Raw genomic sequence first — 25,587 nt, forward strand, 5'->3', positions numbered from 1 at the left:
GTTGGGCCTAACTCTGACAGCAGGTGCAGGAAAGAGCCTGCAGGCTGTGTGATCACGCGCAGGTGGCTGGGCGCCCGCCCCGCCCTTTCTCCGCCCGCTCCCCTTGCCCCCCTTTACCCGCCTTGACTCTCCTGCGCGGGGCAAGAGCCCATGCTGCAGACCCCAGAGAGGACCAGAGACCAGCTGGAAACCAACATTTTATTGAGCTCTCCTACCCCTCCCAAATCTATTCCAGCAGATTCTTTGCTGCGGGCATCACAGACACGGGGGTGCGGCCAGCACTCCCCCCGCTGCCCGCCCTGTGACCGCCCTGCTAGAGGAAGGACCGGCCACTGCGCGGTGTGGGGCCCGGAGAGCAGGCCCAGCCAGGCCTTGGCGCGGGCAGGGCAGTTACCCAGTAACGGCCCCAGAGGTATAATGAATTCATTTCTCTTACAAAAAGAAAAAGAAAAAACTAGTATGAAACCTCAGTAGTGTCCCAGCACTCAGAGTTTAAATATAAAAAAAAAAAGGGATCATCAGAAAACAGTTAAAAAGACAACAAAACCAACTGAGGCCACCTCCAGGGTGGTGGTCAGGGGGGCGAGGCCAGCCCCGCCCCCGCGCTGAGCAGCAGGGGACAGTCACTGGAGGAGGTGGAGCCCCCAGCCCAGCAGCAACACCAGCAGCAGCAGGGACAGCGCCAGCCCGCGCCCGGAGTTGGGGGACACCTGTGGGACGAAGGGGGAGGGGGAGAGAGGTGAGGACCTCCAGCCTGGAACAGGGGTGCCCATTCCGCAACGCCTCCTACGCCGGCTCCGCGGACACGGGGATGAGCCCCGCGTGGCGGACGGTGGGGTGGGAAGAACGAGCCAGGGAAGGTGGGGGACACAGGAGCGCCCCGCTCCGAACGGGACAGGTCTGGGCCGAGGTGGCCAGAAAGAGAGCACAGGTGGGGTGGGGCAAAGGCCCCCGAGGACAGGGCAGAGGAGGAGAAGCCAGGCCACCCGGGCTGCCAGTCTGCTGGCGACTCGGCCCCGGAGGAAGGGGGAGGGGTGAGGAGAGGTGCTCAGGGGGAGGAGGCGCCTGCTGGGCAGAGGAGGGAGGAACCAGTCACGTCTGCCCAACGAAGCACGAGTGCAGGCGGGGATGCCGGCCAACACGCTCCTGAATTCGAGCATGGAGTCCTCAAAGCCAGAGGCCTCTGGGACCGGGCACGAGTAGCGAAGAGGAGAAGCAGGCAAGACAACAGCGAGTCAGTGGGGTCTGTGGCGCCCCGAGAGGACATGCCCCAGGGAGCGTGTCACCACATGCAGGAGGGGAAGAAGTCAAGGTCACGAGACCTTACCCTGCTCCTGAGGGTCAGGAAGCCCCAGATCCGTATGTTCTCCCTGAGGTTGGCCAGACCATCCACGAGACTTCTGAGAACACCTCTCAGGCCCGTCTGGTTGTAGGTGAAGGCCAAGCTGGGAGACAAATGGGAGGGGAGGCGGGGCCATTACTGCAGGAACAGGGACAGAGACGGCCTTCATCTCAGGGCACCCCTGTGGGGAGCAGAGGGCCTCGTCCCCTCGCATCCACCGCCAGCCTCTCCCCCTTCTCCGGGCGGCTCCATGGATGAGGGCCTCTCTCCATGGGCGGTTTCTGGGCCTAAAATTCATCCAGTTTCCTGTTTCCTTCCCCCGCCCCCTCCCAGGCCACTGGGGGTTTGGTCTGGTTTCTGGAGCTGGCCCTGTGGAAAACGCTCCTCTGCCTGCAGGCCCAAGGAGGCAGGTCCAGGGGAGCACGTCCTCCGTCCAGAGGATCTTTGTTGTGATGGAGGCCCAGGCTCGCCAACAGAAGGCTGCCTCTCTGGGGACCAAGAAGAAACCACTCTCACTCTGGTCTCGAACACCCCCACCCTGAGAAATTCTGGGAGGTTCTGAGAACCCACAGAGATGCTGGCAGATCGTGAAGGCACACGTGCTCAGGACAGATGCCTCCGCGCAGGACGCACAGATAGCCCCCCCCCCTCCCCCGAGCACACTCGGCATTCCCCGTCAGCACATGAGGTCAAGGCCCTTTTGGAAACGTTCGGCCTCCGCTCGATGAGGAAGCAGAGAAAGGCACTTGGGTTCCGCTCGTCTGGTGCCCGGGAGCAGGGGCTGCGGGCTCGGGGCTGCCTGGGAGGGGAGCGATTTCCTCCCAGGGCCCGGGGGCGCCGCTCACCTGTACATGGCCATCCCGGGCAGCTCGCCGACGCGGGGCATCATCCACCTCACCTCCATCTCGTCCCCGATGAAGGCCAGCCGCATGGCCACATCGTCGGGGCTGTTGCTGTAGGGAGGGCACAGGGAACAGGGGTGTGGTTGTGCGCTGACCCCACACACCCAGGCCCACCAGGCACCGGGCCCGGGTTCTTGGGAGGCCAGGGGCAACAGAGCGAGGTGTGGGAGCAGAGAATCTGCCAGCGAGAAAAAGCCAGCGAGGCCCCGTCCACAGGTGCATTCCCTGACGTGCGGGCCCCTCGAGGGAGGGCAGGGAGCCATTTAGCGCCTGCGTGAACAGTGGGTTGCCCCCCCCCCCGTCCCCCCGCAACGTTCCAGCCTCCCCCTCCCCTCCAAGGGTAACTCAAGGTTGGAGAGACCACCCAGCGGGGGCTAGGCAGGTTGGGGCTCTGCGCCCCCTGGATCACTGGGACTGGCTTCCTATGAAGCCTCATCTTACCCTCCTCCTGGTGGGAGGGGTTCCAGGACCTGCTCCCTGCTTCCCAATCCTCAAACCTCCTGGTGTCCTCACTCCTTTCAGAAAGGAGGGGCTCCCGGGCCCCTACGCTCACTGATTGGAATCGCAGATGGAAAGAGGTGCCCGCGCTCACACCTGATCTCCAAATCCGACACCTTCCGGGCAGTGGGCCGGCTTCAGCCCTGCTCTCGGGGGTCTGCCCGCACACTCCGTCTGGGAATTTCCAGCCAGACAGGCCTCCCAGCGGATCCCGGCTCAGCCCCGGCCACCTGCCCAAGTTTCCCCGGGGTCCGTGCTCTCTTATTCCAGCGGTGCTGAAAGGTCGGATGGAGGGTTGAGGGCCCACCTCTATCCCAATACCCTGTGGGACCTCAGCAAAACACTGCCCCAGGCGGAACGTCCCCTGTTGCCATCTACAAGTGGGGCAGGGACAGAAGAGGAAGCAGGTTTTCGGGTCCCTCCAGCTCTAAAATCCCAACCAGCCCCAGTGCCCAGGTCCAGGGCCTAATAGAGATTAAGAGAATCAATCCTGAGGCCTAAGGCAGAAGAGAACCATCCAGAAGCCAGGGGCTGATCCTGGGAAGACCCCTTCTTTGCCGCCCTAACAGGAGCCATGTGGGAAGTCGCCTCAGGCGCCATCTGATTTTCTAAAATGTGGAACCAACTCAGAAGGCCGTGAAGAGGCGATCGTGGTCACTGAGGGCCAGGAGACACCCGGCCCTAAAGCCACAGGTCTAAGCCATTTTGGTAGCAGTGCCGAGACCCGTCCTGGGAATATGCTGGATGCTGAGGGCCTCTGTGGGCTGGTTATCAGAGCAGAGCTGCCGGGCCCAGGGCAAGGCCTCCACGACCACACCTAGGGAATTTCCGCTCTGGAGCCCTGCCTAGGGAGCCCACAAGGCCTGCTCTTCTAACCATATCCTGAAAGTCACTGACCAGAAATGGGGGGGCGGGGGGGGGCTCCCAGAGGGTTACTGGGACCCACCTGTTAGGGGAGGGCCCAGGATCATAGTACTCCACGAGATCGGTCATGCCAGGAACGTCCAGAACTTCCGGGCCATGCTCCTGCAGGAAGGTGCTCAAAAAGACGCTCCTGGAGAGGGATCCTGCGTGAGACATTCCTTCTCTGGGGGAGAGAGACACTGACTGAGTCCCGGTGCGTCTAAGCCAACCGGGACTCTCCCGTCCTCACTTTCCCAGCATGCCTTGCAGTTGGTGGGGAGCACATAACCCAGTTCCGGTCAACGAGGCCTCAGAAGTCTGACGCGGGAGTTGAAAGGGAGCGGCCTCAGCCAGGGCGGCTCTTCCCCCTCCTTGCTGCCTTCAACACAGGAGTGAAGGCTGGAGCGGCAGCAGCCATTTTATAACCCAGGGTGTTGAACATTAAGGATACCCAGCGTGCCAAGAATATGCAGAGGAGACAGGGACAGAGCCCGGCTCTCTGATGGCATGACCCAACACTCGCAAAAACACAAGCCACAGCCAGCCCAGCCGTGGAAGAAAAATAAAACCCAGGGCACACGGGTGGCTGTCTGTTGAGCGTCTGACTCTTGATTTTGGCTCCTGGTTTCAGCTCAGGTCATGATCTCACGGTTGGTGAGTTCGAGCCCCACGTCGGGCTCTGTGCGGACGGTGGAGAGCCTGCTTCAGATTCTGTCTCCCTTTTGCTCTGCCCCTCCCCCACTTATTCTCTCTCTGTCTCTCTCCCTCTCAAAATAAACATTAAAAAAAAAAAAAAAAAAAAAAGGCCTTAAAAGAAAAAGAAAACTCAACACGTTCAAATCACCATTCACATATTTAGCACTCCTAGTCCAATTGTGGACTCCCAAGTCGTCGCCGGTGATAGGTAGGATTCTGTGACCCGATTCACCACAATTTACCCCACACTGTACCGAACAGCCGTAGGTCCAGAATATAACGAAGGATGTGGACCCAAAGGACCCGAGTTCAAATCCCAGCGGTGTCACGGTCCAGAATATAACGAAGGATGTGGACCCAAAGGACCCGAGTTCAAATCCCAGCGGTGTCACTTAGTAGGTGTGATGCTGCGGGAACGGGCACCAATTGTTATGACCTTTGCACTTCAACCCACTGTCTTACGATAACGGCCTGGGCTTTCCGATTTTTTCCGATTCTTCACGTTAGCCTGCCCTGAGTTGATAGAACCTTCTCGTCATCTCGTTGGATCCCTAACCTTCAAGGCAGGTATTTAGTAAGAGGACACTGGCGGCTTAGAAAAGTTCAGGATTAAGCCAAGAAGAGAGAGAGTGAAGTCTCACTGCTCCCCAGGTCCAGGGTGGACAATGTTCACCCCTGAAGCGGATCCCGCACGCGGGGACCCTCCGGGGACACCGGGTCTACGCCAGAGTGCACACACAACTTGCTTTCAGCATTAAAGGGTGATGACTGGAAACACAAAGACAGGACACAGGTTCGCGGGAGCAGAGAAGAGCGTTTGGGTCCTCCAGGTGTTGAAGGGCGAGTCTAGACAGGTTATTCTCAACACAGCATCCAAAACGCGGTCAGATTTGGGCGCGCTGTGATGTCATCAAGGGCGCAGACAGGTATTTGAGGGGCTGGGGCACTCTGGCCTTTGAGAAAGGACACCACACAAGAACAGCATTGTTCCAGAGAGACTAGATGCCCAGAATTGGCCTCAGGAGGGCTGCTTCGGTTTCCTAAAGGGAAGCCAGTAGGCTCACGTCTGTTCCAGATGAAAGCCCAGCTTGAAAGGCAGCTGTAGCAGGAGCGAGGGCTGGAGAAATCAGACGTGTAAACACAGCCACAACGGCCACAAAGAGCCCGTGGCCTGACATATGCACCATCCCCTGTGGGCTGAAAGGAGCCGTTGGGTCAGACCTGGGGGGGGGGGGGCGGGGGGGCTACCACCTGCTGAGGGCACCTGCAGGCCTGAGACCCAGCGACTCCCTCCCACACCATCAGGCCAGCACGCCCCCGACAGGGAGGGTCAGGTGGCATTTCTAAAAACCCGAAACGTTGCTGCCAGCAACCCAGCAGCACAGGCACCATTCCGAGTGCATAATCCTTATTCATCTGTTCCGGGGAACGCTAGGTAGCAGTTAAAAGCGACGAGGTGTGGGGCACTTGGCTGGCTCAGTCTCTGGGGCATGACTCTTGATGCTGGGGGTCATGAGTTCAAGCCTGACGCGGGGCATAGAACTGACTTTAAAAAAAAGAAAGAGGAGCGCCTGGGCGGCTCAGCCGGTGAAGCGTCCGACTCGCGGTTTCCGCTCAGGTCATGATCTCACGGTTCGTGGATATGACATGAACATTCACGTAGGAAACAAAGAGAATCACCTCTTGGAATCACAGAAGAGTTTCAAGGTTGCCAGATACAAGATCAACACGCAAAAACCAACAGCAACAAGGCAACCAGAAAACACAGTAGCAAATAAATCTGTATTTGCAGACATAGAAGGCTTGCAGTCAGGAATGAATCGGATTTAAAAAAAATAATGTTTATTTATTTATTTTTTTTTAATTTTAAAAAAAAATTTTTTTTCAACGTTTTTTATTTATTTTTGGGACAGAGAGAGACAGAGCATGAACGGGGGAGGGGCAGAGAGAGAGGGAGACACAGAATCAGAAACAGGCTCCAGGCTCCGAGCCATCAGCCCAGAGCCCGACGCGGGGCTCGAACTCACGGACCGCGAGATCGTGACCTGAGCTGAAGTCGGACGCTTAACCGACTGCGCCACCCAGGCGCCCCAAAGATAATGTTTATTTTTGAAGGAGAGACAGAACACGAGTGGGGGAGGGGCACAGAGAGAGGGAGACACAGAATCCGAAGCAGGCTCCAGGCTCCGAGCTGTCAGCACAGAGCCTGACACGGGGCTCAAACCCACAAACCGCGAGATCATGACCTGAATTGAAGTTGGACGCTTAACCCACGGAGCCACCCAAGCGCCCCAGGAATGAATCTGATTTTTTTAAACATGACTGGGGCGCCTGGATGGCTCAGTCGGTTGAGCATCCAACTTTGGCTCGGATCATGATCTCGCAATCCGTGAGTTCGAGCCCCGCATCAAGCTCTGTGCTGACACCTCAAAGCCTGCTTCGGATTCTGTCTGTCTGTCTGCCCCTCCCCTACTCACTCACTTTCTCTCTCTCAAATATAAAAGTTAAAAAAAAAAAAAAAAAAAGACTTAAAAACAATTTAAAAAAATTTTAAATCCTTAAAGCTTTTATGGAGAAAAATGTAAGGGGCACCTGGGTGGTTCAACTGGTTAAGTGTCTGACTCTTGGTTCAGCTCAGGCCATGAACTTGCTGTTTGTGGGTTCAAGCCCCACACTGGGCTCTGTGCTGACAGTGCACAGCCTGCTTGGAATTCTCTCTCCCCCTCTCCCGCTCACTCACTCTGTCTCTCAAAATAAACTTTTAAAAAAATTTTTAAAAAGGAAAACGTATCAAACTTCAGCAAAGGGCATGAAGGACCGAGAGAGAGACAACTCTCACAGCTGAGCTATTTTAACACCGCACAGAGTCTGAGGACTGAGTACACCCTTCGGCTTGCACTGGGGTGGCATTTAAGGAATTGTGACCAGGGCCTCTGGCTGCCCCCAGGCCCCAGGGAGCTTGGTGTCTATGCAAATGGCAATCCCCCAAGAAAAGCAGCCCCAGCCCTCATTTGCATCCGCCCCCAGCAGCCCTTACCCTCAACACCACACCCCAGCAAGGGGCCTGCTCTCTCCCCAGAGGCTGTGGTGTGCTCCCATGGAAAGTCTTGCCTCCCCGCAGCCAAGGGGCCACTACGGGACTTCGGTGGGTGGGCACGTAGCCTGAGCCTCCCCTTCATCCACTGTCCCAGCATCCATCCGCCTCCAGCAGACCCTCCCAGGATCCCTGGGCGCCAAATGGGAATGGGGCCCCTGAGCCCTGCAGGAGCATGTGCCTGACCAGGGACAGTGACCACAAGCACCCCAGCTGGCGGGGGTGGGGCGGGCGGGTAGGGGGGAGGCGGAGGCCTGCGTCTCACTAGCTCCAGGGCTGGGTGTGCAGTAGGGTGGGACGGCCCCAGCAGACTGAACTGTTTGGGGGCAGGGTCTACACCGTCCCCTCCTAAGGGTCCCCCGAGCCCACCAGACTGACCTCCAGTCTGAGCTGACCGGGGACAGACACCGGGGACAGGCTCCCCTCTCCAGGTCCGTCCTTGCTCACTGGAGCTAAGCTTCCAGCATGGGACCCTCTGGACAGGTGGGGGGAGTCTTGGGCGAACCTCCTAACCCAAGTGCTCACTTGCTCGGGCAAGGCCTTCAGTTTCTTCGTCTATCAGTTGGGGATTAACGACCCCAAACTAACAGGGTTCATTTTCCAGGCAAGAAGCAGCACAAACTGCCTACGATAATCCAGACTGATGTCTTGAGCACCTACTTCTGTCGGGCCCCGACTTGGCCCTGACTTAAGCCCTGTGCAAGGATTCTCATGAAATGCTCACCCAGCCAGGCCTGGGTGGGCCTTAGGGCTATAGATCTGAGGGGGAGAAATCAGAGTGTGGTCAGGGAGGTGGGAGCCAAGGTCCCTGAAGCAGTCCCACCGCCCCAGGGGAGCCCAGAGCTGGTCACCTCCCGCCCGGCTCTTCTGTAGATGCCCAGCCGGCCTCCAGTCTCCACCAGAATCTCTCCAATCTGATCTCCGTGCAGCAGCCTCAGATCTGACCCGGCCACCGCTCCACTCGGCTCCCCAGTCCCCTCGGGAGCTGTGGCACGCGGCTATCAGGGCCCTCTCTTCTCCCCCGGGCCACCTCACCAGCCCCAGCACTGCCAGTCCAACCTTGGCCAAGGCTCCCACACACTTAAGACCACGTGCTTCCGTGAACCACGCTCTGCCGAGAGCTCAGCCCCCGGCACTGCCTTCCTAGGTCCTCTGAGCCAGACTGGGGGGGGGGGGGGCTCGGGGAGCTCAGGCAGCCCCTGTCCCTGGTCCCTTCTATCTCCAACCGACCACACTGAGTTGCTGTTTCTTCCTCTTTGGGGGTTTAGAGCATGGACTCTCTGTGCCTCCAGCTTCTCCCCCTTCTAAATGAGGATACTTGGGGCGCCTGGGTGGCTCAGCCGGTTAAGCCTCCGACTCCAGCTCAGGTCATGGTCTCGTGGTTCGTGGGTTCGAGCCCCGTGTCAGGCTCTGTGCTGACAGCTTCAGATTCTGTGTGTGTGTGTGTGTCTCTGACCCTCCCTCGCTCATGCTCTGTCTCTCTCAAACTAAATAAAACATTTTTTAAAAATTTTTAATAAAAAAATAGCAACCGAGAAATTAAAGAGTAATGTTAATGTCCCGACACCAACACCACGTAAGGTGAACAAACCGGGCGCTTGCCATCGTCACTGATCTCTGGCTTCCGGCACACGGCACAGAGCACATTTGTCACATGACCGAACAAAGGCTGTTACTGAGGTCACTGGTGGCCCAGGGGCCTGGACTGCTTTTAAGCATCTATTTTTCTTCCAGCATATTTGCAAAAAGGCAGGCGCCACCTAGCCATGCGTCCCCACCCAGGCTGCAGCCCACACGCTCACCCTCCTACACATCCCGTGGAAACACCAGCCAGGAGCGCTCTTTTACTGGCAGAGCTGGGGATGCCAATCTCGCCTCTGGGCAGAAGAGTGCAGCCCACACAGCCACAAGGACACCTGCGGGGCTTGGGAGATGGTGAGGGGCAGGCTCTGGACCCAGCAGCCTGCGGTTTCCTGAGTCTCCCCAAGCCTAGCCTTGCCATGTGTCCCTGCATGCCTTGGAACAGGTGGCCACACCCCTGGAGCCCCATCAATTCCCACAGGTCACTGGAGTCCTGGGTACGGGGCCAGTGGCTGCGGGGTGGACCCAGCCGAGAAACCCTGGGTCCTCAGTTCAGTACTTTTCCATCGGGGCTTCCCACCCACACCTGACCCAATCCCCAGCCCTGCCGCTGCCCACGACGGGGGTGGGGTCCTGGTTTACAGAGCACCCAGGGCTCAAAGCATCAGGTGCTCGCTCAAGCATTAAAGCCCTGACCTCAGCCGAGACAGACCCAGGTTCCTTCCAGTCCCAGTTCTGCCACCGCTGTGTGACCAGGACCAGTCACCTGATTCTGAGCCTAGCTCAGAGAGGGCTCTTCTGCATGGAAATAGCACAGCCTCCAGAGCAAAGAGTAAGATTAACAGATACAGCTGTTGCCCCCTTTCTGCCCCGCAGCAGGGGCTCCAAAGCTGGTTAAGGAATCAACAAACCCAGGAGAGTGGGAGATTAGTATCTACCAAAGTAGCAAATGCACAGAACCTTTGGTTTCTAGGACTGTTCCTGTACAGACCCCTGCATGTACCCGGCAGCCTTGAAAAACATAAGCAACCAACCTGTGAGTGCTGATGTGCCAGGATCTTGAAAGCACATGGCTACATGCACACAGCAGGGAACAGAACAGCTCGTAACTGTAACTGTATTGCCTAGCGTGTGTAAACAATAAAGGACATAAACAAACACTTCTATCTGCACAGATCATCTCCTGAAAGAGGCAAGGAGATTAGTGAAGAGGGGAAGGGGTCGCTCTGGGACAGACCAGGGGCGGGGAAGGGGGCTGAATCTTTTTAACTGTACGCTTTTGTGTTCTCGAACCTTTACTATCACCCACGTGCTGTGATCGTAGATTCAAAAAGTAAAGCAAAAACTGTTCTGGGGTTAACAGCTGGAATGTTTCGGAAATGGAAATAATTTGCCTTAAAGGTCTATTTCAGGGATCAAGTCGCCAACCCACCCTCCCCACCTGGTGGGGGAAGTCTGGCCTCCAGCCTCCACCCTTAGGAACCTGCAGATGCCCAAAACGGCTCCTCTGAGACAGGCAGGGCTCACTTCCCTTGAGTGATGGAGAAATTAACTGGGGGGGGGGGGGGGGGGGGGGGGGGGGGGGAGGGAGACAGGGAGCAGCGAGAGAAAAAGGAGAGAGAAGGAAGGAGGCAGAAAGGGGTTTCAGGTAGAAAGACAAGTTGGAAATTCACCCCTGGAGGGTTGTGGGAGTTGTTTGGTGATCTGGAAAGTGGCAGCTTGGAATGGGCCCCGGGAGCCACAGCCCCGCAGCCCTCCACCCCCGGAACCCCAGCGCAGATGCTGGCCTGACCCACTTGGAACCCAGGTGGCCCATCTCGGCTTGGCCTCTGTGGCCTCGGGCAAGGACTGTCCTCTCTGGGCCTGCTGCTAAGGGCTCTCAGGGATCCCACGTCCTTCTTTTGTGCAGCTGCTGAGTCCAGCCTCCCTCAGGAGGAGGTGTCTGCCCCACTTCACAGACAGGGGATCGGGAAGGTTGAGAACGGAAATTCAGAGCCTCTCGGCCACCCAATCATGCTCCCCACCCCCGGGCTCCAAAAATACATCGGCCTAGCAACGCAGGTTGACGATACTAGAAAAAGGAAGGCAGCTTTGACAATTACGAGAAAAAAAAGCCTTGCTGGGGCCTGAAACGCCAGATAAGTTTCCTCACTGAACAGTGTGACGCAACGGACATGCTGGGGCCGTGTGTAGGGCCCAGTCACGGCCCGATACATCGTGAGCATCGTGCCTTCTGAGCACATGAGCGGGGAGGCTGGCATGACGGCGAACGTAAACCACGCGTGTGCAGTGTTCGGCATCAGGCACTTTACAGGCCTGACCCCTCCGGGAGGAACATCACCCACCACTCAGATGAGGTTTAGAACTGGGAAGGGCTTGTCCCGCACCCGAGGCGAGGGCGGGAGCCGCATTAAACCTGGCCTCCAACTCGAGACACTTTCTTGGCCCCTGCAGCCAGCTTAGGTCAAAGTCCGGTGGGAGTCTGCTCAGGCTTGATTCAACTCCAGGTCCCCAGAGCCCCAAGCTGGGCCCGATTCAGTACTCTCAGGAATGTTTGCTAGTGGAAATGATGCAAAACCAGTGCCCCCTCCCCCCCCCCCCCCCACGCCACCCCATCCACACCCGGTCAGGTCGGCCACCACGAAAATGGAAAGAGGTGGGTCGGCGTAGCAACAGGGAAAGAAGTCATGGCAAGATGAGGATCCTCTGTGATGCATTTATGCAAATACCCACGTCTCACTGCTTCTGTTCATTACCTATGCACAGGGACACTGTGCCACGGGGCACTCGGCTGCTGGGCCACCTGGGTCCAGCTTGGCCGTTTGGCTCTGGACAAGTTCCTTAGCCCCTCTGGACCCCTAATTCCTCGTTTGGAAAACAGGCCTTGGGGAGATTTTCTTTTATGTCCTTTCCTGCTCAAGCAGCTATGAAGACACTCCAACCTAGAGAAAGTACAACACAAGAATTCTCTTGGCGACTGATTTTGCAACTGGCTTTACCCCAGTTTGCTGTGCTCTGGATGTTTGTGTCCACTCCCAAGTTCATACGTTGAAAACCTAATGCAGAGGGTGATAGTATCAGGAGGCAGGGTCTTTGAGAGGCAATTAGATCAGGCAGCCTCCACTAATGGGATTAGTGCTCTTTTTTCATGTTTATGTATTTATTTTGAGAGAGAGCTCGCACATGCACCAATGGGGGGGGGCACAGAGAGAGAATCCCCAGCAAGCTCTATCCTGTTAGCATGGGGCTTGAACCCAGGAACCATGAGATCATGACCTGAGCTGAAATCAAGAGTGGGATGCTTTCGACTTCAGGTCAGGGCATGATCTCAGTTTGTGAGTTCAAGCCCCACATCGGGCTCTGTGCTGACAGCTCAGAGCCTGCTTCGGATTCTGTGTCTGTCCCTCTTTCCCTGTCCCACCCCCAGTTGTGCTATCTCAAATAGTTAAAAAAAAAAAAAAAGTCGGACGCTTAACCGACGACAGAGCCACCCCGGCACCCCAGGATCAGTGTTCTTCTAAAAGAGGCCCAGGAAAGCTCCCTTCCGGTCCCCCAGTCCCCCACTCGAGGATACAGGAAGTCTGTGGCACCCTGACCTTGGATTTCCAGTCTCCAGAACCGTGAGAAATAAATTTGTGGTTTATAAACTACCCAGGCTGTGGTGTTTTGTTATAATACACAGTTCAATAGAGTGAACAGAAAGCAGGTGTGGAAACAGGGCAAGGAGAACCCAAGGGATCCCAAAGTCCTCCTTGGTATCCAAAAGGGGACCCAAGTGGGGCGCCTGGGTGGCGCAGTCGGTTAAGCGTCCGACTTCAGCCAGGTCACGATCTCGCGGTCCGTGAGTTCGAGCCCCGCGTCAGGCTCTGGGCTGATGGCTCGGAGCCTGGAGCCTGTTTCCGATTCTGTGTCTCCCTCTCTCTCTGCCCCTCCCCCGTTCATGCTCTGTCTCTCTCTGTCCCAAAAATAAATAAAAAACGTTGAAAAAAAAAAATTAAAAAAAAAAAACAAAAGGGGACCCAAGTAGATCCCTGTGCTTTTCCATCATCATTAGAAAGGACAGGGTGCCAGGGCACCTAGGTGGCTCAGTCGGTTAAGCGTCCGACTTCAGCTCAGGTCACGATCTCACGGTCCGTGAGTTCGAGCCCCGCGTCAGGCTCTGGGCTGATGGCTCAGAGCCTGGAGCCTGCTTCCGATTCTGTGTCTCCCTCTCTCTCTGACCCTCCCCCGTTCATGCTCTGTCTCTCCCTGTCTCAAAAATAAATAAACGTGGGGCGCCTGGGTGGCGCAGTCGGTTAAGTGTCCGACTTCAGCCAGGTCACGATCTCACGGTCCGTGAGTTCGAGCCCCGCGTCGGGCTCTGGGCTGATGGCTCGGAGCCTGGAGCCTGTTTCCGATTCTGTGTCTCCCTCTCTCTCTGCCCCTCCCCCGTTCATGCTCTGTCTCTCTCTGTCCCAAAAATAAAAAAAAATAATAAATAAAAATAAATAAACGTTAAAAAAAAAATAAAAAAGAAAGGACAGGGTGCCAAGATACTACCTGGGCCTGCAGTTTTTAAGTTTAAAAAGCATGTATTTAAAATGAGTTCTGGCGGTGGTGGGGGTGCCTGGCTGGATCGGTCAGTGGAGCATGTGACTCTCGATCTTGGGGTTGTGAGTTCAAGCCCCACGCTGGGTGTAGAGATTACTTAAAATATAAAATCTTTTTAAAAAATAAAAATAAAATCTTTAGGGGCGCCTGAGTGGCTCAGTCTAACCATTGGCTTTGATGACCTCACCGTTTAGGAGTTCGAACCCTGCATTGGGCTCCGGCTGCCTGCTTCTGATCCTTGGTCTTTCTCTCTCTGTCCCTCCCCTGCTCTCTCTTGATCTCAAAATATAAACATGAAAAATAAACAAACAAATAAAATCGTTAAAGAAGCATTAACTAATTACAGTAAGTTCTTACCATGTGTTTAAAAGGAGTCAAAGACAGTGCCCGGCTAGGCCCGAGGTCTGAAGGGCCCAGGGAGAGAGACACAGCCCTCAGGGATCCTTTCTTCCAGAGTTTTGGGTGTTCCCTCAGTGTAAAAGAGTTTTAATTACTCCCCGAATCCTGGTCAGTAGTTTTGGGGACCCCCATTTCCTCCCTAGGACAAAGTCCTCAGGTCCCCAGAGGCCAGCCACCCTGGCCCTTTTGAACCCTCAACCTGACTTTCTGGCCTCCTTCTGCCTCCCCCAGGCTGGCATGGCCGGGGGGGGGGGGGGGGGGGGGAGGAGGATGCCTGCTTCTTCTTTCAAACCCAGCCCAGAGCCTACCTCCTCTCTGCCCTCCCCAAGACAGAATTAACTGCTCCTCACCTGAGTTATCCCAGCACCTTGGGCAAACAGACCTGGATTGGGCACCTAGCCCATTGATAGTCTCATTAAATGTTTACCTGTCTGTCTGCCCCAGTTCAGAGCAGGGACCTAGTGAACAGGGACAATGAGGGGGCAGGGGAGGCAGGTAATAAGACTGTAAAACCGATGGAGGGACAGATCACAGGGACAGGCAATTCCTGGCTAGGAGACCCTCACCTTTTGAGAGCCCAGTAGGAAGGGTAGTTGTTGAGAAGGAGGCGGAGGCTGCATGCGTTGTATACAGTCAGTGCTCACTAATAAGAAACTATCACGAACCTGGGACCCGGGGCTCGAGAGAGGTGCATACTGTGCTAACCACCTCCCAGTCAGAGCTGGGATTTTCCTGATGCGTCACTGTCTGCGTATGGGCAATCCAGCAGATCCGTGCCCTCCCCTTCTGAACTCTGCCTCTTCTGAGCTCCAAGCCACAGGCACACAAGTGCCAACTTGGGGTGGGGGTGGGGGGGCCGGAACTCGCCATCCTAAAACTTCATGTCACAGTGACGCCCCCCCAAGTAGCCAGACGGGTTGCTCTTGGCTCTTGAGCTTACACTTTCCTCTCAGTCCGGGTGACAAGGTACCTTCTCCCACCTCCAGAAAAACAGGTTTACCGTGCGCTGCCCGGCAAGGCCCGGTGGGTGTTTTGTATTGTCACATCCTAATATTGACACTACGAAAATCAGCTGTCCACCCAGCCCCGGCCTCGCTCCCGCCGGCCTCGGTGCCAACAAGGAACTGGGGGCCGTGGCCTTATTTGCTTACATTCTGTGTGTCTCCCGGGGCCTGGCCCCGGCCAACCAGCGTCAGGACAAAAAGTTGAGGGAGTGGCTGCCTGTGTCCACTCCGGACCCGCTGCAGGCTTCCTGGCCGCGACCCACAATAAAACCCGAGCGTGCCGGGAACTTCCTTGAAACCTCTTGGAATTGTTCTGAGCAGGGAGAACAAACAGCCAGACTCTCGTGGGATCCACTAGGTTGGAGGCAAGGGGAAGCAAGAAGCCATTAATTGTCTACAAACTTAATAGGGTTCGCTAAAAACAGGATGCTTTCCAGGGAGAGGGGAAAATACCTCGGGGGTCAGCTTCAAGGCTCACCAGCGGATGGAGCCATCCCCCAGCAGCCCCTTCCATATGTTAGAGGGCCGATCGGAAGAGAACTGAACTGGGCTGACACTGCTCGCTGGTTTCTTTGCAGCTCCGTGAACCCAGCTTTCATACCCACCTAATAGCACTTAAGATACGGGGGCGCCTGGGTGGCTCAGTGGGTTAAGCGGCCCACTTCGGCTCAGGTCATGATCGCGCATTCCGTGAGTTCGAGCCCCGCGTCGGGCTCTGCGCTGACAGCTCGGAGCCTGAAGCCCACTTCGGATTCTGTGTCTCCCTCTGTCTCTGTCCCTCCCCCGCTCATGCTCCCTCTCAAAACTGAATAAACGTTAAAAAAAAACAAACAAAAAAACTTAGGATAATTAACACGCATACAACCCTCCATCCAGCTTCTTCCCAGCATGCCCAGGCTGTGAGCTGCTGGGGATACTCCACTAAGGGTGACATTTGGTCCTCCTGTTCTCATGGAGCTGCAGGCCAGTGTCACTAAGCACAAAAGGGTAGCACAATCTCTTTAGTGTCCCGAGAAAATGTAAACTGGGGTCCTTGCTCAGAGGCACTGGCAGAAAGAGAGAGGAAGGGCTGCACCTTTGATGAGGTAATCAGGAAAGACTGCTCAGAGGAGGCAGCATGGAACCGAGATAGGGAAGAGATGACGAGTCTGATACCCACATGCCCCTAGGGACTGAGCTAAGTCTATCATCACTCCTTTTGTTTCAGGCCTCTCCCCATCCCATAGAGGGCCTCACAGGATCCCTGGTGCTTGCAGAAACATCCTTGCCGAGGTAGTTCCCACCAAAAAAAGGGGGGGGGGGGGGGGGGAAGTCACCTGGCGGCCATCTTAGAAGGTTGATGAAGCAGGTTTCTTGCCCAGAGGGCGTTCTGACGCCCTGGCTGAAAGCCCACACCCTGGAAGCCAGTCTCCCCAGATGCTTTAGACACTTTAAACCAAAAACAGGCAAAAATAAACTTGTACCGCGTAAGGTTGGTAAAGCTCAAGCGGCCACAGCCAAAGCCATCAGTGACAGCCCTGTGACCTTGAGGCTAAAATGGTGGGAAATCCCCCAAATCCTGGAGCGGGAAGGGAAGGGCGGTAAAAGCTGAAGCCACAGGCAAGAGGGGCAGCACCAGCCAGGTGCTAAAGCTGGGATCCAGACCCAGCTACAGCCTCAGACAGACCATTTAAAGAGCCAGTGCAAAACCACACTAATAAACTCCTACGATGTGCCACTCCGAAGAATCACCCCAAAGGCATGCCCAAGATAAGTGGAAATAAGGTTGAAGTGTTCACTCCAAGGGAGGCCACTGACAGCCACCATCACTTGGGTGGGCGTTCCCCACACCTGGTGGGAAGCCTCGCAGACCCATTTCACAGAACGGGCAATCTGAGGCTCAGAAGGCCGAGGGGCCCGTCTAAGACAGACACCGTTGGAAAGTGGCCGGGTGGCGAGTTCTGGCGGGGCTTCCAGACAACGGCTCTGGGCTTTCTGGCTTGACGGCTCGCAGGCCGCCTCCTGGAACCAACTCTCCATGCGCAAACGAGGCCAGCACAGAGCTCCCCTGTGCGCCCCCCTCCTCGCGCGGGAAGGAGAAAGCTGATAAGCCTCCCTTCCTGGGGAGCTGGAGCGCAGCTCGAAGAAGACCCGCTCCAGGGCCCGGCCACGGTAGGTGCTGGGGAAAGTGTTACAACTGCAGCCGCAGCAACAACGTCCCGCCCCCGCCGCCCCCCCCCCCCGGGGTGGCTCCTGCCAGCGAAAATTACAGTAACGATTAACGGTTTTACAAAGCGGTTTCGCGCCCAGGAGGCCGGGGCTCGTAGCGAAAGCGAACCAAGGCCGGCGCAAACCCCCCCCCCCCCACACACACACCCCAAGCGTCCCCGGCCTTGTTTTGGCCGCGCGGGGCTGGCGGCGGGACCCCTCCGGGCCACCGGCTGGACCGCGCCCGCGGCCCATCCAGCGGGTCTGCGACGCCGCCGGGCGCACCTGTGCAGGCGGAGGGCCGGTGCCGGGCGGCGGCCGCGCCCCGGCTCCGCGCGCAGTTCCTGTTCCGGACTTCCCCGCGGCCACAATAAAGCCCTTCTCCGGCCCCTGGCAGGTGCGCGGCGACTCGGGGCGACTCGGGGCGCCCCGGGTCCCGGCGGGGGCCAGCGCCCGACGCCATCTTCCCGGACTCCGGGTGGACACCGGGCCGTGCGGCCGGGGGCTGGCGGTCCCGCGCTCCGGCCCGGTTCGCGGGCGGTGGGAGCCGGGCCCCGGGAGGCCGAGCCGGTGGGCGGTGCGGGGCGACGGGGTATCCGGCCCTCGGGGCGGGGCGCGGGGGGGGGGGCGCCCCATTGCACGGAGGCGGAGACTGAGGCCCGCGCGGGCTGCGGCTGGTACAGTCGCCGGCGGGGGCCTGGAGACCCCGCCAGAGAGGGTGCGTTACGCAGCCAGCGTCCCGAAAGTGACACACCGACAGCTGCCCGGGACGGAAACTCCTGGGCACAGGTCCCCCACCTTCCAGCCGCTCTCTGAGCGCTCACCTGCCGGGCTCGGGCTTGGCGCGGGGGCGCAGGGCAGAGGGGCTGGGGCCACAGCCGGGGCGGCAGGGCTCGGACTCACCTCGAGTCGGAGGTGGCGGCGATGGTGGCGGCGATGGTGGCGGCGTCCGGAGCGCGCTCGGGCCGCGAAGCGTATTGTCTGCGGCCGCCGGCCGGCGCGCGAGCGTATAAACCGCCGGGCCCCGCCCCGGCCCGCCCCCGGGGCCGCCTCTCCCGTCGAGGAGCTCGGAACCCGGGACCCGGGTCCCAGTGGTAACAGAGCTGCTACAAGTGTGATGTTTACTCGTTTGCTGCCTGCCCGCGGCCGTCTGCAAGCTTGTTTGGCGCGTGCGCCGGTTCCCCGCACGGCGGTGCGCACAGCGGGCCCCGGGGAGGATTCGTGGGCCAATTCGCTGGCTGAATGTGGGTGTTATGACCCAGGATCCTTGCAGGGATGGTCGCGCTTCGCCCTCCACGCGGTCCTAAGCGCTCGGTGCTGCTTTCTCGTTGCCCATTTTACCAATGAGGAAACTGAGGGTTAGAGAGGACCAAACGACTGGCTAAAGGGCAGTGGAAATCCTGAAATATACATGCTTTCCGTGCTGGCAGTTTCGGGAGTTGGGTTTTGGTTTGCTTCTCTCAATTTTCTTCATTGTGGTAAATAAAATACACATAACAGAATTGACCATGTTGACCATTTTTAAGTGCACTGTTCAGTGGTATTAAATACATTCATAGTGTCCAGCGATCACCATCACCCATCTTGTAAAACAAGCTCTAGACCCATTAAAAACTCCCCTTTCCGGGCTGGCTCAGTGGGCAGACCTAGGGACTCCTGCTCTCCGGGTCCACGGTTCGAGCGCCGCTCTGGGTACAGAGATTGCTTACCAAACAACAAAAACTTCCCCATTCCCTCCTCCCCCAGGCTCTGGCACCCACTTGGAATTAGGTATTTTTGAACCTGTTTCACAAATATGAAAACTAAGACCGGTAGAAATAGCATCAGCAGCATCCAAGGGCTGGGCCTTCCCACCCCACTCCTACCTGCACCATCGCGGCACCCCCCATTCCCCTGCTGCCTTCCAAGTGGGAGCAGCCGGCCCCGCCCTGGGGCTCCTGGGCTGGGGAGAAATGGGGGTGGGGGGGCAAAGCCCCTACTGAGGGAGGAGAATGTGAAAGGTTCTAAGTAGGGTGGGACTCAGCCCTGGGGCCGGTTAGGGAGGGGTAGGACCGATCCCAGAACTGCAGCACAGGAGGGTGATGGAGGCAGAGAAAGGCAGAGGTCGGGCCAGGATTACAAAGTAACCGCTTTTCCAAGAACACAACAACAAGGCTTGTTTACGAGTCTCTGAAGGCAGAACTGCGGGTCCAGGGGAGCTCCCCTCCCCCCCTGGTTCTGCCGTTTGCTACCGTTGGGGCCCCCTGACCCCTTCCTCCCACTTCTGGAGTGACAGGCAGTGATGCCCACTTTTCCTTCAGTGTTATCAGTGAAATGGGCTGACCCCACCCCACACCAGGCAGGGCTATAGGGAGGATGGGAGGAGATAATGATCTGTGACCACCAACAGATAATCCTTAGTAAACAACAGAGCTCAAGCTTCAGGGGCCCCTCTCTGGGGGTTCTTCTGGCCTCTTACATTTTGTAATCCTCTGAGGACCCCCAAATCCCATCACCTGTAAACCCCACAAAGACTGGATCATCCCAACCTTCTCTGAGAGCCACAGGCTGCCTTGCAGGAGTGAGGAGGCCTATAAAATAGGGGCCCCTCTCCAAATGCCTCACTCAGAAGGAAAGTAATGACACAGAGGCTGGTGGGCCAAAAAGATCCGATGTGCCGGACAATACCTCCAGAGGGGCTTCGAGGCTGAAGGTGCAGAGGCCAGGCACATAGTAGGTGTTGAACAAACATTAGTGGACCGCATGGAGGAGGAAGGACAGAGGAGGGATAAGTGTCCCCGAGGGAGGGGTATGTAAAAATATTTGCTTTGCAAGGTCCTAAAACAATATGCTGAGCCAATAGATGAGAAGGAGACAAAAGCTTTTGAATAAGAACTGGGCCTGTAGAGGGACTCCTGGGCGGCTCTGTGGGTTAGGCTTCCCACTTCAGCTCAGGTCATGATCTCCTGGTTGGTGAGTTCGAGCCCAGCGCCTAGCCCTGCGTGTCAGGCTCTGCGCTAACAGCTTTGAGCCTGCTTTGGAGTCTGTGTCTCCCTCTTTCTCTGCCCCTCCCCCGTTCATGCTCTATCTCTCTCTGTCTCAAAAATTAAAAAAAAAAAAAAAAAAAAGTTTAAAAAAATTTTTAAAAAAATTAAAGAGGGGCACCTGGGTGGCTCAGTTGGTTAAGCGTCCGACTTCAGCTCAGGTCATGATCTCATGGTTCATGGGTTCAAGCCCCGCATCAGGCTCTGTGGTGACAGCTTAGAGCCTGGACCCTGCTTCGGATTCTGTGTCCCTCCCTCTCTCTCTGCCCCTCCCCTGCTCACACTCTGTCTCTCTCAAAAATAAATAAACATTAAAAAACATTTAAAAAAATAAACAATTTTTTTAACTTTATTTTTTTATTTTTTAAAATTTACATCCAAATTAGTTGGCATATAGTGCAACAATGATTTCAGGAGTAGATTCCTTAATGCCCCTTACCCATTGAGCCCAACCCCCCTCCCACAATCCCTCCAGTAACCCTCTGTTTGTTCTCCATATTTATGAGTCTCTTATGCTTTGTCCCCCTCCCTGTTTTTATATTATTTTTGTTTCCCTTCCCTTATGGTCATCTGTTTTGTCTCTTAAAGTCCTCATAGGAGTGAAGTCATGTGATATTTGTGTTTCTCTGACTAATTTCACTTAGCATAATACCCTCCAGTTCCAACCACGTAGTTGCAAATGGCAAGATTTCATTCTTTTTGATCGCCGCGTAATACTCCATTGTGTATATATACCACATCTTCTTTCTCCATTCATCTATCGATGGACATTTGGGCTCTTTCCATACTTTGGCAATTGTTGATAGTGCTGCTATAAACATGGGGGTGCATGTGTCCCTTCGAAACAGCACACCAGTATCCCTTGGATAAATGCCTAGTAGTGCCATTGCTGGGTCGTAGGGTAGTTCTATTTTTAGTTTTTTGAGGAACCTCCATACTGTTTTCCAGAGTGGCTGCACCAGCTTGCATTTCCCCCCTAAAAAAACTTTTTTTTTAAAAGAGGGGCACCTGGGTGGCTCAGTCGGTTAAGCATCCGACTTCGACTCGGGACATGATCTCACGGTTCAGGAGTTCAAGCCCTGCATCGGGCTCTGTGCTGACAGTTCAGAGCCTGGAGCCTGCTTTGGATTCTGTGTCTCTGTGTCTCTCTGCCCCTCCCCAGCTTGTTCTCTCTCTCTCTCTCTCTCTCTCTCTCTCTCTCTCTCTCTCAAAAGTAAAAAAAACTTAAAAAATTTAAAAAAAAATTGGGTCGAACTTGGCTTCGTTTTAGTCCAAGAAAAAGCCCTGGGTTAGATGGCAAAGGATAATAACAGTAATGAGAATGATGGCATCCACAACCATCTGTTCTGTCCCCCCATCCCAGGGCTAACGACTTTTTATTATCCTCTGTCATTCTTAGGACTGCCTGATGCAGCAGGAACGAGCATCCTGGTGTCACAGACACCAGAGCACCCACAACGGGTCCCAGAGCAGGCAAGAGAGAATTTGTGGCCCCATTTTACAGATCAAGAAACTGAGGATCTAAGAAAGGAGGCTAGTGGCGCCCCACTGGCTCAGTCGGAGGAGTGTACGTCTCTTGATCTCAGGATGCTGGGTTCAAGCCCGGGGTTGGGTATAGAGCTTACTTACGTAAATAAATAAACCTTAAAAAAAAAAAAAAAGGAGGTCAGTTGCTGGAGATCACGCAGCCAGCCTTTGTGTGCAGAGACAGTTACAAGCCCAGGTCCTTTCAGTGCCCTTTCCACCCCTCCACAGCTGGGCTCAAACCTCCTGGGCCTCAGTTTCCCCTTCTCCATAGGGATTTGCTGGCCTGTCCCAGGGCCGTCAGGCCATGAATCCTGCTCTCTAAGAGAACACCACAACCTGGTGGGGCAGCCCCTTCCTTCCCAGGGAAGGTCTCCATCCCAAGGAGCTGCCTCCAGGGGCCTTGGGATCCTCCAGCCCCAGCCGACCCCTTCTCTCAGCAGTTTAGGGATCCACTATCCAGTAGATCCTCTGGCACCAACTTAGGGTTGAGTATTGTCCTTGATATGAGTTTTTTCTGGATCATTCATTTAACGAATATTGATCGTCACCGTATGCCAAGCGGGGTGGTAGCTGATGGGGGTCTAGAGTTGACACATTCTAGCAGGACATTCATCCAAGGCGGGGGGCTGGTGGGGAGACAGGGGCGGTGGGAAGATGGAGCAGAGAGCGGGGCAGCTTGGAGCACGTGGATGCTGGAGGGGGCACAGTAAAGCCGGGCGGTGAGTGGGGAGAGGGGGAGGGCCAGGTCTTCTAGCCAAGGTGGTGGAGGGAGGATGCAACCTTCCCACAAAGATGGAAAGAAACGAGGACAGGGCATTCCCTAGATGAGAACATTCCCCTGCCTAAGGCGAGGGAGGGGAGGGGAGGGGAGGTGGGAGAGGCAGGGGCGAGGAGGGCTGGCCAAGTGTGTCTGCCAAGTGCCAGCCTCAGTGACCGGGGCCCAGGTGGGGGAACCGGGCATCGGTGAGATTTTCAATGGTCCTGTCTTTCCACTTGCCATCCCAGACTTTTGGCCTCGCCTTGGGACACTTTATCTGGAGAATTCTCCTGCTCTGAGAGGCTTCGTAATATCAGGAGGGACCCATCAAAGGGCTTTGCTGTTCTCTCCTGACTTGTGCCTGAGCTCCTTGCCAGGAGGCTGTGGAGAGCTCTGTGGGCTGTGCGTGTTCCTGGGTGATTTCGTGTCACCTTCATGTGCTCCTGCAAGGTAGGTCTCCCCATTGCACAGACGAGGAAACTGAGTCTCAGAGAGGGGTCCTAAAGAGTCCAAGGTCACCTAGCCGAGAGATCGGAAGACTGGGGCTTGAACCTTGGTCTCTCTGTCCCATCTGACTTGGGGGTCTGTAGCAAGGCTTCAGGAAGTCTGTGAACCCCTTCAAACGAAGCAAAATTTCAGTTGGGGTATTTGCCTTTTCCAGAGAGGGAGCCTGCAGCCTGGTGAGTGAGAAAGTCGAGAACGGGGACTCTGGGATCACTCAGCACTGAGGCTGGATCCTGACTCTATAACTTGTGTGGCCTCGGGCTGCTGAAGAAGTGGAAGCAAAGGAAAACTTCAGTGCCCGGCGCACAGATGGAGGTCAGGAAACCCAGAGGCTATTACTGAAGGAATCCACTTGGCATGTTCACCAAAGAAACTGTATCTCGGAGGTACAGCTTCTATTAAACGAGAAAACACACTTTTACAAGTCAGTGCGTTCACTACAATCCCACATCTTGAAAATATCCTTAGAGAAAAGTCTGGGAAGAAATATAGGACTGCAGAACGGGAATAGTGGTCATCTCTGGGCATAAGGATAACTGGTATGGTTTTCTGCCTTGTGCTTTTCTGTATTTTCCAGATTTTTTTTTTTCTCTACAGATGTGTATTGGGAATCAAAATTTTTTTTTTTTTTTTTTTTTTTTTTTTTAGGAAGAGAAAGAAAACTGTTTGGTCTTGTCTCAGACTGGAGCTGAGCCAAAGACAAGGGGCAAATCTATAGCTCCAAGTGAGATAAAAGCAGGACAGAAGAATATAATGGATCTCAGGCAGAAAGCTCCGGGCCTCGGGAGAGGGAAAACTGAGTCCGGCTCCTTAGAGAAGACTCAAGCATATCAGGAAAGTCTTCCTGGAGGAAGAGGTCTTTGAAGGGCTAGATTTGAGAGCCAGAAAGGGCTGGATTTCGACCAAAAGGGAAAGATGGTCCTATGGTCCTGTGGGTACTGGGGGGGCCGATGGAAGGGCTTTGAGCAGGACTAGATCTTTAGGAACTGGACCTGGCAGCCACATGAGATGTTATTGGATGGCAGATGAAGCCTGGGGTCTCTGAGAATGGCCAGGGCTCCTGAACTGGGGGGAGGGAGGGCATCCCAGCTTCCATCCAACTAGTAGAAAGATCCAGGTTACCCCACAGCTGGCCAGCAGGGTCTCCTTTACTTTGCTCTGCTCATCTGGCCCAGACTATACTGCAGTCCACAGATAGTGCGGCCCCCTATGGATGGACCTCTTGTGAAGCCCTTGGGAACCTCGTGACATTCCCATTTTACAGGCCAGGAGACTGAGGCTCAGAGAGGCCAGCTGAGCTGTAGGATAGGGAGGTGCGGTTGCACTGGGATGAGGGGGAGGGGGCTCCCTTCCCAGCTATGTGAGCAGGAACTCACCTACTGCATCCAAGCCTGTTTCTCTCACTTTGCAGGGAGTGGGGGACAGTGACACCCAGTTGTGAGGACGGCAGCAGGTGCCTGAAGAGACCGTCATGCCATGACTGTCCCAGGTCACTCAGCAGCTGGTGGGGCTACTGCGTCCCTTGTTACCTGTTTTGCTCTGTCCTTCCACGACACCTTCTGCTGTCGCCCGTATTTATTTACAAATGTATTTGTCTATTGTCGGACTCCCCGCTCCCCACTGAGACTGAGCCCGGCTTGGTTTGTTCTGGGCAGAGCTCGAGGGTGGGGGCTCAGTCAGTACTTGCTGAGCCAGCAAATGCATTGAGGATGAGCACCTCCGGGCTTGTCTGTTTTGAGTCAGTTTCCTCCCTGTGTCCTTACATCATTTCTCCCCCAAGAACCACATTTTACAATAGTTTCTATGGCAGCTCGCAGCTTCCTCCCTCTTCTTTAAGTGAGGGTGGGGGGAGGAACTGCCGCTTCACAACCTGGGGAGTGGGGTATGTGTGTGCATATTCACATGTTGTCTATGGAGCTGTAGGGGGGAAGATGGGGACATTCTCCAGATACCTCCAGGGGTTGGTCCCCCTTGGAGTCCAGTGACATGGTGGGGGGGGGGAGGCGGGGGGAGGGTTGAACCTTTGTGCAGGGGGGAGTTTCCCCGGGTCACTGGGTTAAGAGACACATCCCCACAGGCTAGCCCTGCCTGGAATTTCTGGGGAGCAGGTCCAGGCAGTCTCTACAGGTCACCGTAGGGCTGTGTGACCATGCATCCGTGGGGGCCCCGGGGCGCATGAATCTGGAGTCTGGGCTGTATACAGCCCATAGCACTTGGCTTCTCTGGGAATTCGAGGAAGCTTCAGGAATGACTGAGATCAAGGTCAATGGCCAGAACCAAGCATCTGTCTTCAGCTGGGGAGCCGCTGGAGATTGAGGGAAGGTGGAGGTGGGGAAGGGTCCCTGGGTGCCCAGAGCCTGGAGCCAGATACTTCTCCAGGCCCTAGAGAGGCCTTAGGGGACAAGAGTCAGCGGTAGTAAGAGTATTTTTGAAAGTCAAGGCTGGTTCTTAGCTGCTTGAGTAATGCCTTGGAAACCCAGAGAGCTTAGTTACCCCCTCAGATCTCTCCCAAGGGTCTGGCGCTGGCCTTCTCACGGCCCCGCTAACTCACCTGCTCCCACACCGGCTTCCGCCAGTCTG

General features: G+C 55.9%; 2 protein-coding genes across 5 annotated transcripts; one reads left to right on the plus strand and one right to left on the minus strand.

Moving 5' to 3' along the window:
* Positions 1-184: 184 nt before the first annotated feature.
* Positions 185-18,202, minus strand: BIK (BCL2 interacting killer). Of its 4 annotated transcripts, XM_058741101.1 has the most exons (6): positions 13,794-14,233; positions 11,773-11,958; positions 3,689-3,829; positions 2,188-2,295; positions 1,328-1,445; positions 185-710 (listed from the first exon to the last, which is right to left on the minus strand). In XM_058741101.1, exons 3-6 carry the CDS (start codon positions 3,820-3,822, stop codon positions 624-626), a joined length of 447 nt encoding a protein of 148 aa, XP_058597084.1. In that variant the 5' UTR covers positions 3,823-3,829; positions 11,773-11,958; positions 13,794-14,233; the 3' UTR covers positions 185-623. The 4 variants fall into 4 exon arrangements, with proteins under 4 accessions (XP_058597084.1, XP_058597085.1, XP_058597086.1 ...); XM_058741102.1 differs by lacking the exons at positions 11,773-11,958; positions 13,794-14,233 and adding an exon at positions 18,100-18,202; XM_058741103.1 differs by lacking the exons at positions 11,773-11,958; positions 13,794-14,233 and adding an exon at positions 18,021-18,041.
* A 4,227-nt stretch (positions 18,203-22,429) lies between these two features.
* Positions 22,430-24,992, plus strand: LOC131483729 (uncharacterized). Its single transcript, XM_058682088.1, has 2 exons — positions 22,430-22,953; positions 24,419-24,992. Exons 1-2 carry the CDS (start codon positions 22,571-22,573, stop codon positions 24,990-24,992), a joined length of 957 nt encoding a protein of 318 aa, XP_058538071.1. The 5' UTR covers positions 22,430-22,570.
* Positions 24,993-25,587: the final 595 nt, after the last annotated feature.

The sequence above is a fragment of the Neofelis nebulosa genome, chromosome 8 (assembly GCF_028018385.1).
Source record: "Neofelis nebulosa isolate mNeoNeb1 chromosome 8, mNeoNeb1.pri, whole genome shotgun sequence".
NCBI classification, from domain to species: Eukaryota; Metazoa; Chordata; class Mammalia; order Carnivora; family Felidae; genus Neofelis; species Neofelis nebulosa.

Excerpts from the sequence above, each read along its gene's own strand:
- BIK (XM_058741102.1), bottom strand. The coding sequence starts at position 3,822 with ATGTCTCACGCAGGATCCCTCTCCAGGAGCGTCTTTTTGAGCACCTTC. Across the intron at positions 2,296-3,688 it reads CCTGGGCCCTCCCCTAACAG|CAACAGCCCCGACGATGTGG; the intron begins GTGGGTCCCAGT and ends CCCTCCCTACAG. Across the intron at positions 711-1,327 it reads TCCTGACCCTCAGGAGCAGG|GTGTCCCCCAACTCCGGGCG; the intron begins GTAAGGTCTCGT and ends TTCGTCCCACAG.
- LOC131483729 (XM_058682088.1), top strand. The coding sequence starts at position 22,571 with ATGAGAACATTCCCCTGCCTAAGGCGAGGGAGGGGAGGGGAGGGGAGG. Across the intron at positions 22,954-24,418 it reads CCTTCATGTGCTCCTGCAAG|GGAGTGGGGGACAGTGACAC; the intron begins GTAGGTCTCCCC and ends CTCACTTTGCAG.